The following is a 15,132-nucleotide window of genomic DNA, read 5'->3' as shown; positions in this document are numbered from 1 at the left end:
AGGTCAAGAAGAAAATACTGCAAGCAGCAAGAACAAATGAATATAAATACCATGGGGCCACAGTCAGGATCATACAAGATTTAGCAATGCCTCCTACAGAGGTGTAGAGGACTTGGAATATGAGATTCCAAAAGGAAAAGGAGCTAGGATTACAATCAAGAATAACCTAAGTATAATCCTACAGGGGAAAGCATGAACATTTAATGAAACAGGATTTTCAAGGATTCTTGATGAAAAAACCAGAGCTGAACAGAAAATTTAACATTCAAACACAAGAATCAAAAGAAGTATAAAAAGGAACATGAGCAAAGAAGCATAAGGGACTAATAAACAAGGTTAAACTATTTAGATTTCTATATGCGAAGATAATACATATAACCATGTGTCAAGATAATGGAATGTGGTAGATATGGGGATTTAGCAGATACTCAGGGGCCCACCTGGAGACTGATCTAAACTGATTGAATTGGATGGGAGTGACTGCTGACTTGCTTGTAAGCACATCTGGTGGGTACTTAAGAGGGTATTGTTCTCAGAAGCTAAAAACTTTGAACTTTACATCAAGACCACCTTCAGGTCTAGTGAACCAATGAATTTGAATGATGCTAGCCAATCAGCTTGAAGAACCTCCCTTTTCTGGGAGGAGAACATGAAGGAGGAAGTGAACGCTGGCAGAAGAGTTCTCTCTCTTTTGGTGAGAGACATTGGCGTGGTGGCAGAGGCCTTCAGAAGTGGGAGGTTTAGGAAGGCTAGGATTTCCATGCTATAAGAAATCTGTTCTCGATCTTTCTTTCTTTACTATCTTATATCTTTTAATAAAACCTTAAAAACCTAAACTCATTTATCAGTGATTTTAGCCAGTTTCCCTCAAAACTGGGGGGGGACAGATTAGAACCCACACTTAGATTTTTAAACCACACAACCACCAAGAACTGTACCATCATTAGGGCAGTTAGAAGAAGTCTACATAGACAGAGCATATGGGTGTGATTCTATTAAGTTAAGATGATCTCAAAAGAAGAATAGGTGAGAAAGAGGGATGCATTAAAAGGGGAAGGGAGAAGACCAATGGGGAAAATACCTCACATTAGAAACCCAACTTGGGCTAGCTCAGTTTCCTTTCTATTCAAAAGTTGGTCTAGTACAACTTCTATCTTTTGGGAAAATTTTATTCAATTGTGGGAACTGAAAGAAAACTTTATTACACTGTTGAACCTAGTCCTGTGTTGCTAGGAAACTGGACCACCTCTATGTGCTATTTAGAGGCCCTTAAACAAGAAGCTAGGTCATACTGATCAGAAACTCGGTCAGACCCAAATACTGATGAAAGGAGTTTTTTCAAAAGTGTACATCTCAAGCAACCCATATGTATTATCTGAAAATTGGCCCCATACTGATCAATCAGTTATTGTTTCCATGCTCCTTTGATTGTTCACACTGGGGGGTTGGGGTGGGGGGGTGGGGGAGAACTAGGATACCTCCTTTTCTGATTTAAGGGAATTATACTTATTTGCTCTCCCTCCCAACTTGGAAAGTCCCTAATCTTCCACCCAATTAGCAATCAGATTACCTAATATTTTACTGTTTCCTTTTAATTAGTTGGCCTTGTTTGACTAATTGTTTTTAATGTGGAAAAATCTGTCTCCCCTGTATTCAGGGTCCAGGCCTAAGCTGAGGAGGTCTGGCCTCACTCTGTTAGGAAACTGTCATGTGTTGCTAAATAAATCGATATGCTTGGAAGATCGAACCTTTGTTTCCTCAGTCATTTCATCTTCCACCACAAATGAAAACAGTTTATAACTGGTAAAGTACTATGTAAATGTGAATATTATTATCATTATCATTATTAAATAGAGATTACTTACGAGAACTAATGGCTCATCTTTTTTCTGCAGTTCTTCCATTCTCCTTTTCCCTCCTTCGATGTCCTCCAGTAAGAGCTTGTGGATCAGATCCTCAGAGCTTTTCTCTTCTTCTAACTTTTCTTCCCTCAACTAAAAATGCAAATTACACAAGAGATAGAAGAGTTTAAAGTCAACCCTAGAATCATCTTTCTACTAAGGACTTGGTTACAGCAGATGGATCTTAAGGGAGTACTTTGAGACTTATCAGATCTAAAGCCCCTCTGATTTTTAAGTTAGCTTGCCATACTAAACTCTTGCCAAACCAACTTTTACTGTGGCTTAAAGTCCAACTGCTCTGCATTTTTGAACAATCCAAAAACCACACAGCTAAGAGAATATAAATAAAACCAGAAAAACAAGGCTTATTCACACAGTCAATAATGCTAGTCCCCCTCGAAGGCCAGACATACCTGCCTGGTTCCTAAAGCAGCTTGAGAAAGCAATAGAATACAGTGAGGTGGCATAGTATAAAAGTAAAAAACTCTTACATAGGAAATATGGGAAACCTGAATTTGAGTCCTTACCAAGTATCTCAGGAAAGTTACCTCTGCCTCTCTGGGCCTCAGTTTCCCCCTCTACAAAATAAAGGAAATGGACTAAATTTCTAAGGTTCCTTTTCTCACATTCTAAGCCCCTGACAAGATGCCCATGGACATGAAGTGACTTGCCTGATATCACACAGCTAGTAAACAGCAAAGTCAGAGTTTGAACTTAGCTCTTCTGACTCCAAATCCAACACTCTTTCTGTGGCTACCTAAAATGTCATGAGCATTACATCTGGAATTAGAATAACTAGGTTCCAACCCTGGCTCTGCTACTTTGCCTATGTGATTTGGGGCAAGTCACTTACCTTACCTAGATCTCAGTTTCTTCATCAGTCAAATGTAAAAGTTGGACTAAATAATGTCTAAAGATCATTTAAGGTCCAAAACATGAAGTCTTCATACGTTCCTGGGAGAAGGATGACCATCTCTATGCCTACTACACCACATACCCCATTATAACAAAGTATGCCATCTGCAGAAAAAACTTAAAGCAATCTTCAGGAACTTAGGACCTAGTTTTGATTGGTTAGTTCTTTCTTCAGGCTTCTGTTGTAGTTAAAAGTGAAATGAGAAGAACATGCAGCCCAACCTTACTTTACTGGAATCTTTTCCTCTACCATGCCTGAACATGTTTTTTAACACATATCTTAACTCATATGTGCAAGGCAAAATAATTCACAGTATGGTACAGAAGAAGATGAAACAAAGTACTCTGATAACAATTGTCCCCCATTCCAACCTAGTAAGAAGGCAGAGCGAAGCCCCATCTCCCAAAAAAATTCCAATCTGAAGCCTGTCTCAATTGATTCCTCTCCATTTGTGAGATCTAACTTAGAATTATCCTAATTTTTTGAGCTAAGGAATTCTAATCCTAAAATTAAGGGAGAAAGAAGATAGAAATTAGGAAGAAAAGTTCTGACCATGAGGTATAACTGATGAAAATGTTAGGCAACATGTTAACTTCTTGTTGTTGTTCAGTCATGTTCAACTCTTCATGACCCCATTTTGGGGGTTTTCTTGGCAAAGATACTGGAATGGTATGTTATTTCCTTCTCCACTGGATTAGGCAAACACAGGTTAAGTGGTGTGGGGCCAGAGTTTAACTCAGGTGTTACTGACTCCAAGTACTGAGCCACTGACCTCTCTCCATACATTAGCTATCCCTTCCCTGAATGTAGCACTTGAAAATTTGAAGATCACATTATTTTCACCTTCATAAAAGTCATATGGTCACAGAATCATAATATTTGGAGTAGAAAGGACATTAGTCGTCAGCTAGTCCAATCCCCTCATTTTACAGAGATGGAAACAGACTCAGAGAAGTTAAATGACTTTCTCAATATCACACAAGTAGTAAGAGGCCTGTGTTTTTGTTTTTGTTTTTTTAAGTGAGGCGATTGGGGTTAAGTGACTTGCCCAGGGTCACACAGCTAGTAAGTGTTAAGTGTTTGAGGCCAGATTTGAACTCAGGTACTCCTGACTCCAGGGCCGGTGCTCTATCCACTGCGCCATCTAGCTGCCCCTTTCTTTTCTTTTTTAATAATACTTTCCCTGGTTACATGTAAAGAAAATTGTTAGCATTCATTTTTTAAAAAATTTTGAATTCTAAATTTCCTTTCTCCTTCCTTCACGTCCTCCCTCCCTAAGACAGTAAGCAATTTGATATAGGTTATATATGGTCTTTCATGCAAAACATATTACCATATTAATCGTATTGTGAAAGAAGCCACAGACTGAAAGGGAAAAAAAATACAGAAAGTGAAAAACAGTATGCTTCAATTTGCATTCAAACTCCATCAGTTGGGACAGCTAGGTGGCACAGTAGATAAAGCACCAGCCCTGGATTCAGGAGGACCTGAGTTCAAATCCAGCCTCAGACACTTGACACTAGCTGTGTGACCCTGGGCAAGTTACTTAACCCCCCATTGTCCCACCCCCCCAAAAAAAAATTCCAATCAAACTCCATCAGTTTTTTCTCTGGAGATGGATAGTATTTTTTATCACGAGTCCTTTGGAACTGTCTTGGATCACTGTATTGCTGGAAATAGTTAAGTCATTCACAGTTGATCACGGTTGCTGTTACTGTGTACAATGTTCCCCTTGTTCTGCTCACTTTACTCTGCATCAGTTCATATAAGTCTTTCCAGGTTTTTCTGACATCTGCCTGCTCATCATTTCTTAAAGCACTGTAATATTCTATCAAAATCATATACCACAACCTGTTCAGCCATTCCACAACTGATGGGCATCCCCTCGGTTTCCAATTCTTTGCCACATTTATAGCAGTTCATAAAAGAGCTACTATAAATAGTTTTGTATATATAGGTCCGGTCCTACCCCCCTCCTTTATAATCTCTTTGGGATACAAATCTATTAGTGGTATTACTGGATCAAAGGATATATGCAGTTTGATTGCCCTTTTAGCACAGTTCATAATTACTTTACAGAATGGCTGCATCAGTTCACAACTCCACCAACAGTGCATTAAGGTACCAATTTTCCCACATCCCTTCCAACATTTATTATTTACCTTTCCTGTCATATTAGCCAATCTGATATGTATGAAGTTATACCTGAGTTGTTTTAATTTGCATTTCTCTAATCGATAGTGATTTAGAGCATTTTTTCGTGACTATAGATAGCTTTGATTTCTTCACCTAAAAACTGTCTGTTCATATCCTTTGATCATTTGAGAAAAGAGACCTTTATAAGAGATACTTGCTGTAAAACTCGTTTCTGAACTTTCCACTTTCCTTCTAATCTTAGTTGCACTGCTTTAATGTGTGCAAAAATCTTTTAATTTAATATAATCAAAATTGTCCATTTTACCTCTAGTAATGTTCTCTATTTCTTGTTTGGTCATAAATTCTTCTTTTCTTTATAAATCTGACAGGCAAACTATTCCTTGCTCTCCTAAGTTGCTTATGGTATGTTTATGTAGCCATTTTTTAATCTTATTTTGGTATACAGCGTAAGATGTTGATCAGTCTTTTCAGTGAGCCACAATGTTTCCCATTCAAATACTTGAAGAAAGCTAAGATAATGGCCATTCTGAGTCTTCTCCAAGTTGAATATTCCCAATTCCTTCAACCTATACTCAATGACATGTACTCAAGGCTCTTCACCTTCCTAGTTACCCTCCTCTGGTCACTATCTAGCTATCAATTTCTTTCTTAAACTGTGGAAACCAGAACTGAACACAATACTACAGAAGTAGTCTGACCATAGCAGAGAATAGAAGGGACACTCATTCACATTAGCGTTTTTAGCAACTATACACTACACTGCTGACCCATACTTAAGAGTTCATTGAAAGCCAGATCATTTTCAGTTAAACTATACAAAAATGTTACTACCTATACACAGAAGTTGATTTTTTTTACCCAAATGTAATTACATTCATCTTTAGCAAATTTCATTTTGCTAGATTCAATTCAAAGTTCTCTCCTGTTGAGATCACTTGAGATCTTGACTAAGCCAAGCCAAACCAAGTCAAGAAGCATTTTTGAGCACTTACAATGCTAAGAACAGGAATGCAAAGAAAGGCAAGCAATCATTCTCTGCTCTCAAGAAGCTCACAGTCCAATGGGACAGACAACATTTAAAAACTACATACGAAAAAGAGTTCTACAGAATAAACTGGAGATATTTTGAGAAGAAAACACTAAGATCAAAAAGGCCTAGGAAAGTCTCATGCAAAAATTAGAGCATTAGCTGAGACTTGAAGGAAATCAGGGACATAGAAGATGGAGATTAGGAAGGAGAGTTCCAACTATGGGGGACAACCAATGAAAATGCTAGCCATTTTCAACAATAAAATCATTGATTACAAAAAAATTTAAAAATTAAAAAAACTTCAGCCTGGAGAAGAATGAAGACATGGTTGGCCTGGGTATCCTTAAAATGGAAGTGTTGGGAGGAACCAGTCGATTAGAGGAAGAGCCTTGAAGGGGCAGAGAATATTTCCAGTGTGACAAGTAGTCCAGGGGTAGGGTAAGCTTCCAAGATGAAAACATTTTTATGGTGTGGGAAAGAAATTAAGAGCACTAAACTTGGAGTAAGAAAGACCCGAGTTCAAATCCTGCCTCAGATTCTTACTTAGCCATGTGTCCCTGGCAAGTCACTTAACCTCTCTCAGTTTCCTCTTCTATAAAAAGGGGACAATAAAAGCACCTAACTCAGAAGGTACTATCACCTTGTGAGAATCAAATAAGATAACATAAGCAGCTTTGCTAACTTTAAAGCACTGTATAAATGCAAGCTATTATTACTGTCAAAAAAAGACCTAAGGTTAGTCTGACATAACTAGCTCTTAATGAAGTTATTTGTAATCACCATTTTTCCAGATGTTCACTAACCATTTTTTAATGATTTGTTCTACAAAATTTCCGAGGAATCAAAGTTAAGCTCAGTGGTTTATGCTGTGCAAATTCTGTTCCCTTTCCTGTTTTAAAAACTGGGATGTTTGTACTTCTCTGGTCCTATGGTCCCTCTTTCATTTTTCAACAACCTCAAATATCACTGAAGATAGTGCATTAATCACATCTTTCGGCACCCAAAGAGATTGTTCACATGGGCTTTGTGACTTGAATTCATCAAGGACCTTTGTTTTTATCCAAGATAAATAAGGAGATCATTTCAACTTCCTATTAGCAACTTTTATTGTCATGGACATTGCAAAGGTCATTCTCCTTGGCAGTGAAAATTAAGATACCAATGCAAATGGAAACAACAACAAACTAAACACTGTATAACTATGAACAAGCTAGGCTCCAAAAAAGAGATGAGAAATATGTACCTCTCTCTATTCTTTGCAAAGGTGAGGGGGCTATGGGTGTGGAACACCACATTTACTATCTGGCTCGTATCAGGATTTGGTTTTTGTTGTTGTTGTTTTTGTTTTGTATTTTTGCGGGGGCAATGAAGGTTAAGTGACTTGCTCAGGGTCACACAGCTAGTAAATGTCAAGTGTTTGAGGCCAGATTTAAACTCAGGTCCTCCTGAATCCAGAGCCAGTGCTTTATCCACAGCACCACCTTGCTGCCCAATGTATTGGTTTTGCTGAACTGATACAGTGAAGGGATACAATTGGAAATGAAGGTGAAAGAAATATGAAAGATGTTTAAAAAAATAATTTTTAAACAAAGCAAAATCAGAATCGAGCATCTTTGTCTTTTCTTATCTAAACTTCTTTAACCCTCTTTTTTCTCCAAAGAGCTATTAGAAGAAAAAAAATTATTGACTTTAGGTTCTCTAACCAAAATCTGTACATTCTGAACTTTAGCATTTGATAGTTTTATAGGATTATGCAAAACTCTCCTATTTCTTTCTTCTGTAAGCTTTAACAGCTTGATTCAATCCAATAAACATTTAGTATGACCTACTATGTGTCAGGCACTGTACTAAAAGCCAGAGGTATAATTAATAAAGGAGTAGAATTTATGAAAAAAGTACTGGGCTTTGTATTCACAAGAGCTGGGTTCAAATTCTGAATCTAATACTTACTATCTACATGACCCCAGACCCATCATTTGAAATCTTTTAGCCTCAGCCTTCTTCTTCTTCAGGCTAATGAGCAGGTAACTGCTAAGGTACTTGGATGCTAAATCTATAATCCTGAGTCTATTTTTTTTTATTGCTCAGCTCATGGCAGTATCTTAAGGATGCTCAAATCCCAATCAGGAAAAGGAGTCTAATTCTGCCATTTTAATAAAGGTTTATATTTCTTTACCACTTTAAGATTTATATGTCATTTTATATAAATTATGTCATTTATCTCATTGTATTAGAGAGGAAGCCTGGTAAATAAAGTAGAAAGGACAATGAACTTGACATCCAGATACTTGGATTCAAATTCTGTCTCCAAGTTATGTGATATTACCCAAGATACTTCATCTTTCTGAGCCTCATTTTCCTCAACTGTAAAATGGGAATAATACTTGTATAAACTGCATTGTATTATTGTTGTAGGGTTAATGCTTTGCAAATCTCAAAGCATAATAGATATATTAGTTGTGGTTATTATTTTCATAACAGCCTTAGGCAGTCAAGATTACAATCATTATAATAATTCTATAGAGAAGGAACTTGAGGCTCAGAGATGTTATATAATTTGCCCAAGAGCCAATGGCTATTCTATGGGAGCAGGATACAAACTTAAGATATTTTGCTTCAAATCCAATGTGCTTTCCGATTTATTATACTGCCTTTCTGGAACCCTTCATAGACCAATAGAATATGGGCACTTGTTGAATAATTTGATTTTTAATTTGTAGTTTTCTAGTCTGGTTCAGCACTCTCTGGACTATCACTATCCAATTACAGGAGGGAAAGAAAGGGGAAATATAGGGAACATAGGAAAGGAAAAACTGTAGTCCTTAAGGGGTTAGAAATGTGATTAAGAAGCTGCCCCTTAAATAGTAGTTAATTAGTGACGTGCACATAGTAGATGCTTAATGAATATTTGAAGAACTGAATCAAAATTTCTCAAGTCACAGCTGGCACTGTTTTTCAGGCCACAATGGGTAGTCCCACTGCTTCATAGGATTTAAAGCTATAAGGGAACATATAGAGATCATCTAGTTGAGTTCTTTATAAAAACAGATGAAAGAACTGAGGCACCAAGTGATTAAAGTCTCACACACACAGGCAGGTAAATAGTAGAGGGTTCATATTAGATTGCAATTGCTTAATAAATGTTTTGCTGAATTATATTTTTAATAAAGTATTTTATTTTTTTCCAGTTACATGTAAAGATAGTTCTCAACTTTTGTTTATATAGGCTTTCCAATTTCAGATTTTTCTCCCTCCTTCCCCTCCCTCCCCTCCCTCCCCCCTCCCCTAGACAGCAGGTAATCTGATATAGGTTTTATATGTATATATATATATATATATAAAAGCATTAAACATATTTCTGCATTAGTCATGTTATAAGAGAAAAATCAGAGCAATGAGGAAAAACCTCAAAATAGAAAAACAACAGCACCAAAAACAAATGAATTATATTTTTAATAAGTTTTAAAACTGTTGTATAAAGGGTTAATTTTTACATTTAGGAAATACACAAAAGCAAGAATTTGTCATTTCTATTTGAACCAGATACAACTGAAATTGATCTGCGTGAAAAGGTCATCATTCCTCCAACTTGGATCTCAAATAGTTTTCAGTATCTGGATATGAATAACTTTCTTCATGGTTTTTTCAAATAGGCTGCTGTGTCATTTTGTGGTACCTTCTCAAGAACCTAATGAAACAGCCTTGCCTTTTCTCTCACAAAACTTTCCAAACTGGAGAGGGGTAGAAATGAGGGGGAAGGCTATGAAGGAAACATAAAAATAACCCATGCCTTTGATTAAATTAGACACCCCCAGTCTTAGATTCCCTGTATTTTTCTTTCATAAGTACCCTAATTTTATTTGTTTAAAAAATCCATGTATAAGAAGTTTAAGGGTGGGGGTGGGGGGGTTAGTATAGAGAACATATTTTTAGATTCTTATTATGCAAAAAAACTGATAGTATATTCACAAATCTCAATCAAAATATAAATACTCATAACAAGACTGAAAACTTACTTATGTGAAGTTTCTTCTCTTCCTCAGAACCATGCAGTTAACTTGTTCTTAAAGATGTGCCAGTGCCCTACTCCTATAAAGTAAGCCTCTGTACTACTCCTAGTCCTGAGAAGAAACATGTCAGCACATGTCAGGGGTAGGAATTTCCTAATGTATTACATATACAGAACAGAAAAGAACAAGAGCATGAAAACACATCCAATGACACAGTATGGTATAGTAGAGAAAAACTTGGACTTTTAAGTCATAAAATTCATCTTGTTCCACTTCTGCCATTGACTACCAGTGTCATCAATACATTCAATTTCCAAGTCAAGGTAAAGCACAAGCCAAGGACCTAAAAGAACTGGTGAGTTTGGTTATTTTACTGCTGTTTATAATTTTTCAAAAATCACAGGGAATGGGAGGTACCACAAGTTCAAGTTCATTTCAGCTAGAAATCCTATGACCATGACTGAAGGGAGAAACGGTGATATTTGAAAAGTTGCACAAGATGGATTTGAAGAGAATTGGAAGGGGCCTTAGAGATCATAGAATCTAACCTCTCTACTTAAAGATGAGAAAACATATCTTGCTAATGATTTGCCCAAAGTCACAAATGTGGTAAGTAAACCAATTTATGCACTCAAACCCAGGATCCTTTCCACCATACATGATGGTAAAATTCTAATGGCTCTTTATTGCCACTAGTGGCCTTATTTTATCTCAGATAAAGTATAAAATCCTCAGTTTTACAATTAAAGCCTTTCACAATTTTTTATATCATTTTTATATCTAAAGCCTTCCTGGCTTTATTCTACCTTTACAGACTTTATGTGACAGTGCTTTATAAATATTTAATGAATGAAACTTAAAAGAAATATACTAATAGAAATTACTAAGATCAACTTGTCTTTATCTTCAAACAAGCTAGCTTAACACTGTACATCATAACTAACTAGATTTAAAAGAATGTTTAAATATATTTTATTACAACACAGTACAACATTCAATTAGTCAGAAAACTCAAAATCATCTTTGATCTTCCCTTCTCTTTTACTACCCCTTGCCCCCAATTACTGAAGCCACCAGCAAGTTCTATAAATTCTACTTCTATCCTTTCACTCATATTCATTTCCTCTGTTCAATCTTCACTACAACTACTAATGAAGCCAGCTAGGGGCAGCCAGGTGGTACAAGTGGCCAGGCCTGAAAGACCTCAGAAAGACCTGAGTTCAAATGTGATCTTGTTGTCATTGCTACAAAGATTCAAATTTCAGACTAGCATGATCTCTCTCCTGAATTATTTTAATAGCATAATTGGTATTTCCTTTTCATACAATATATATTTCAGCCAAACTAAATTATTATTAGCCTTTCTTTTATCCTGTGCTATCCTTTCCTACCTCTAGGCATTTGAACTGGTCATTCTCTACATTCAGAATGATCTCCCCCACATTTCCACCTATTCAAATCATTACCTCTGTTTAAGGCCTAGCTCAATCTCTCACTTCCTCTGCAAGTAGATCCTGATGTCATCAGAATTGGCCTCCTAGAATTTCTCAGGCCATTCTATTCAAAAAGGGTAAGGTAATACAGCAGAAATGATGACAATGATAATTAATAATAAAATTAATAGCATCAACTTAAACCTGCACTAAGACTCTTGGGACATCTTGTATAGGGTTTTAAGGTTTATGAAGTGCTTTCTGAGGCAGAGCCAAGATGGTGGAGTAGTAGAAAAAATATCCTTGCAGGTATAGTAAGCTCTCCAACAAAATTCCTCCAAACAGATTTAGAGAATGCACACAACAAATCTTGAAAGGGAAATCTAAGAAAAAGTCAGGCATCATTTTTCTAGCCAGGTTGGCAGAGACAGACAGACTGAAGGGTCTGTGGATATTAGGAAAGGAGAATGGCCAGCTGCAGTTACAGAGCACTCCAGTCCCCAGGGATAGGCTATGCACCATCAAGAAGAGCTCCCAGAACCATATCAGGGACTACAACAGAATGGATGCCATCTGGCAGCTTTGTCATCTGCTACCCAGTTCACAGATCCAGGTAGAACTGAAGAGGATACTTATACCCAGGGATAGCATTCCAAGGTAAGAAGCAATCACGGACTCTAGGCTATGTACCAAGAGAGGAGCAAGTTCAGAAGTGAGCGGCAATTGTATGATCCCAGGAGCAGGGCAGAGTCTCAGTCACACCTCCAGCCCAAAGGGTACCTGCAGTTCTCTTACTCTTAACCAGAGAAGATTCCCAAATGGCTTAATTGGGACTGAATCCAATAGTCAACTGCTGTGCAGATCCAAATCCAGGTCAGGAACTTGCAGAGTTCAGACTAGGAAGTCAGCAATCAGACTTTACCCCAGATGAAACCAATTTAGGAGAGCCAAAAGCCTCGTGGCCCTCAGCCTATCCCTGAAATATTGGAAAAACACAACACTCAATATCCCAAGAAAGTAGCAACAGGACCAGCCCAGAATTCCTCTTCAGAAGTAAACAGAACCAACCCTAATATCAAGTCTTAAATTAGGAAGTAGGCTAGAAGAATAAGCAAACAAAAAAATAATCCCAGGGGCAGCTAGGTGGCGCAGTAGATAAAGCACCAGCCCTGGATTCAGGAGGACCTGAGTTCAAATCCGGCCTCAGACACTTGACACTTACTAGCTGTGTGACCCTGGGCAAATCACTTAACCCCAACTGCCTCACCAAAAAAAAAAAATTGTCCCAGTGACTGGGATGTTTGCAACATAAACTCAGAAGAGAACATCTACAAACCATCTACAAGAAAGCTTCAAAGGAAAACACAATGTGGACAAAAATGCGACTAGAATTTCTGGAAGAGATGAAGCAAGATTTAAAAAATGTTTTTATAAATTAAAGGATGGTGTTTAGAGGAAAAAATGGAAAAGAAATGAGAGTTATGGAAGAAAGAATTAACAGTGTGGCACAAGATATATAAAACCTTGCCCAAGCAACACACTCCCTGAAAATTAAAATTAATCAAACAGATGCCAATGATTCCATGAGACGAGAAATATTAAAACAAAGCCAAAATATTGGGGGGAAAGAAGAAAATTTAAGGTATCTCATTGTAAAAACCTAGAAAACAGACTGAAGAGAAAAAAATTCAATAATCAATGGACTACCTGAATGCCATGACCAAAAAAAAAGAGTCTAGACATCATATTTCAAGAAATCTTAAAAGAAAATTGCCCAGATTTCTTAGAACCAGGGGGTAAAGTGTAAATAGAAAGAATCTACTGGTCACCTCCTGAAAAAAATCTCAAAATGAAAACTCCCAGGAATATTACAGTCAAAATCCAGCGCTCCCAGGTCAAAGATACTGCAAGGAACCAGAAAGATAAATTCAAGAACTAAGGAGCCATAGTCAGGATCACACATGACTTTAATAACTGTCATTATAGAGGAGCAGAGAGCTTAGAATACAATATTCCAGACTGCAAAAGATATATAGACTTATAACCAATAAGAATAACTTACACAGAGAAACTGGGTATAAAGACCTTCAGAACCTAGCCCCTCCTACCATTCCAGTCTTCTGATACCTATCCCCCATCATGTACTGTTCAATCCAGTGACACTGAATGGCCTTCTTGCTGTCCCATAAAAAAGAAACTTCAACTCTCTGCTCAGGACATTTTCTCTGACTGTCCCATACCTGGAATGATCTCCTTGCTCATCTCCTACTGGCTTAATTTAATTAATAACTAAAATCCCATCTTCTACAGGAAGACTTTCTTCCTAATCTCTCTTATTTTTAAGCTTTTCTTTCTAACCTCTCATATCTCTACTGCTTTCCCTCTGTTAATTATTTCTTATTTATCCTGTACATAGTTTGTTTGTGCATATTTATTTTCTCTCCCATTAGACTCTAAGTTTCTTGAGGGTAGGGGCTGTTTTTTTGCCTCTTTTTATATCCTGAGAGTGCTTAGCACAGTGCCTAGCACATTGTAGGCATTTAATAAAAGTTTAGTGATTGATTGAAAAATTATCTCACATAATTGGGTAGGCAAGTAAACATTTATGCAAACAAGGAGGAAATGGTATGGGGAGCAGCTGATATCTGGACCTCACTCTCATCTGAATTGGTCAAAGGAAGGAAAAATACTTAACACATATACATATATACACACACAGAAACAGTTGAGTAAAAAAATATATTTCATGTGATAGGGAAATAGGAGAAGAAAGGAGAGAAGGTGGAATTAGAGGGAAAGATCAGTTTTACGCAAAAGAAACTCTAAAGATACACAAAAATACTGATACCTCTTTCTAAATTTGCAAAGAATGGCAATGAGGGACTGTTCACCTACTGAGAAATATGATGGTACAGAAATGTGATGGAATACCACTGTGCTATAAGAAATGATGAAGAAAAAAGGTTAGACTTATATGAACTGATTCAGAGTGAAGTAAACAGAATTAGAAAAACAATTTATATGATAAAAATTTGGCAATTCAGTTTTAAAAGAATTAGAGATTTCAGAAGATGAATAATGAAACATGCTACCTACCTCCTGATGGAGAAGTGAAGGACTTAGAGTGAAACATTGTTTTTAGACATGGTCAATGTGAAATTGTTTTGCATGACCATAAATGTTAATGTGAGGCTAGGGGATTTTGGTACTCATTGGCAGGAAGAGAAGGAAAGAAGCTAGATTTCTGCTGATAAAATATATATATATATATAATTTAAAATTGTTCTCTATTGTTCAAACAATAGGAGAAAATGAAGCATTTTACAAATATTATCTCAAGCGAGTAGGTGCTATATTGCATTCCCATTTTACAGATAAAGAAACTGAGGTAGATTAAGGTTAAGTGCCTTGCCCAGGGTCAGCCAGTCAGTAAACGTTTCAGGCTAGATTTGAACTCTAGTTTTCCTAATTCCAGGTCAAAAACTCTATCCAATGTACCCCCCAGCTGCCTAGGCTAGATCTGGATTCAGGAAACATGGGTTCAAATTTTCACTCTCATATTTAATAGTTCTCTTATCCTGGGTTAGTCACTTACTGTTTTATTTTCTCACTTGTAAAGTCAGAAAAAGGCATTATATTGTTTGAAAAATGCTTTTAAAAATATGTTTAATGTGATTGTACATAT

At 36.9% G+C, this 15,132-nt stretch overlaps 1 protein-coding gene across 1 annotated transcript in view; it reads right to left on the bottom strand.

Annotated features, from left to right (window-relative positions):
• The window catches only part of RNF169 (ring finger protein 169), a 97,888-nt gene that overhangs the window by 45,740 nt on the left and 37,016 nt on the right, over window positions 1-15,132 (bottom strand). Inside the window, exon 3 of the mRNA XM_043997607.1 lies at window positions 1,866-1,994. Coding sequence (XP_043853542.1) covers window positions 1,866-1,994 — 129 coding nt within the window. The remainder of the gene's footprint in view (window positions 1-1,865; window positions 1,995-15,132) is intronic.

The sequence above is a fragment of the Dromiciops gliroides genome, chromosome 3 (assembly GCF_019393635.1).
Source record: "Dromiciops gliroides isolate mDroGli1 chromosome 3, mDroGli1.pri, whole genome shotgun sequence".
NCBI lineage: Eukaryota > Metazoa > Chordata > Mammalia > Microbiotheria > Microbiotheriidae > Dromiciops > Dromiciops gliroides.
The sequence above is the reverse complement of the archived record's forward strand: the minus strand, read 5'-3'. Positions and strand labels throughout refer to the sequence as shown.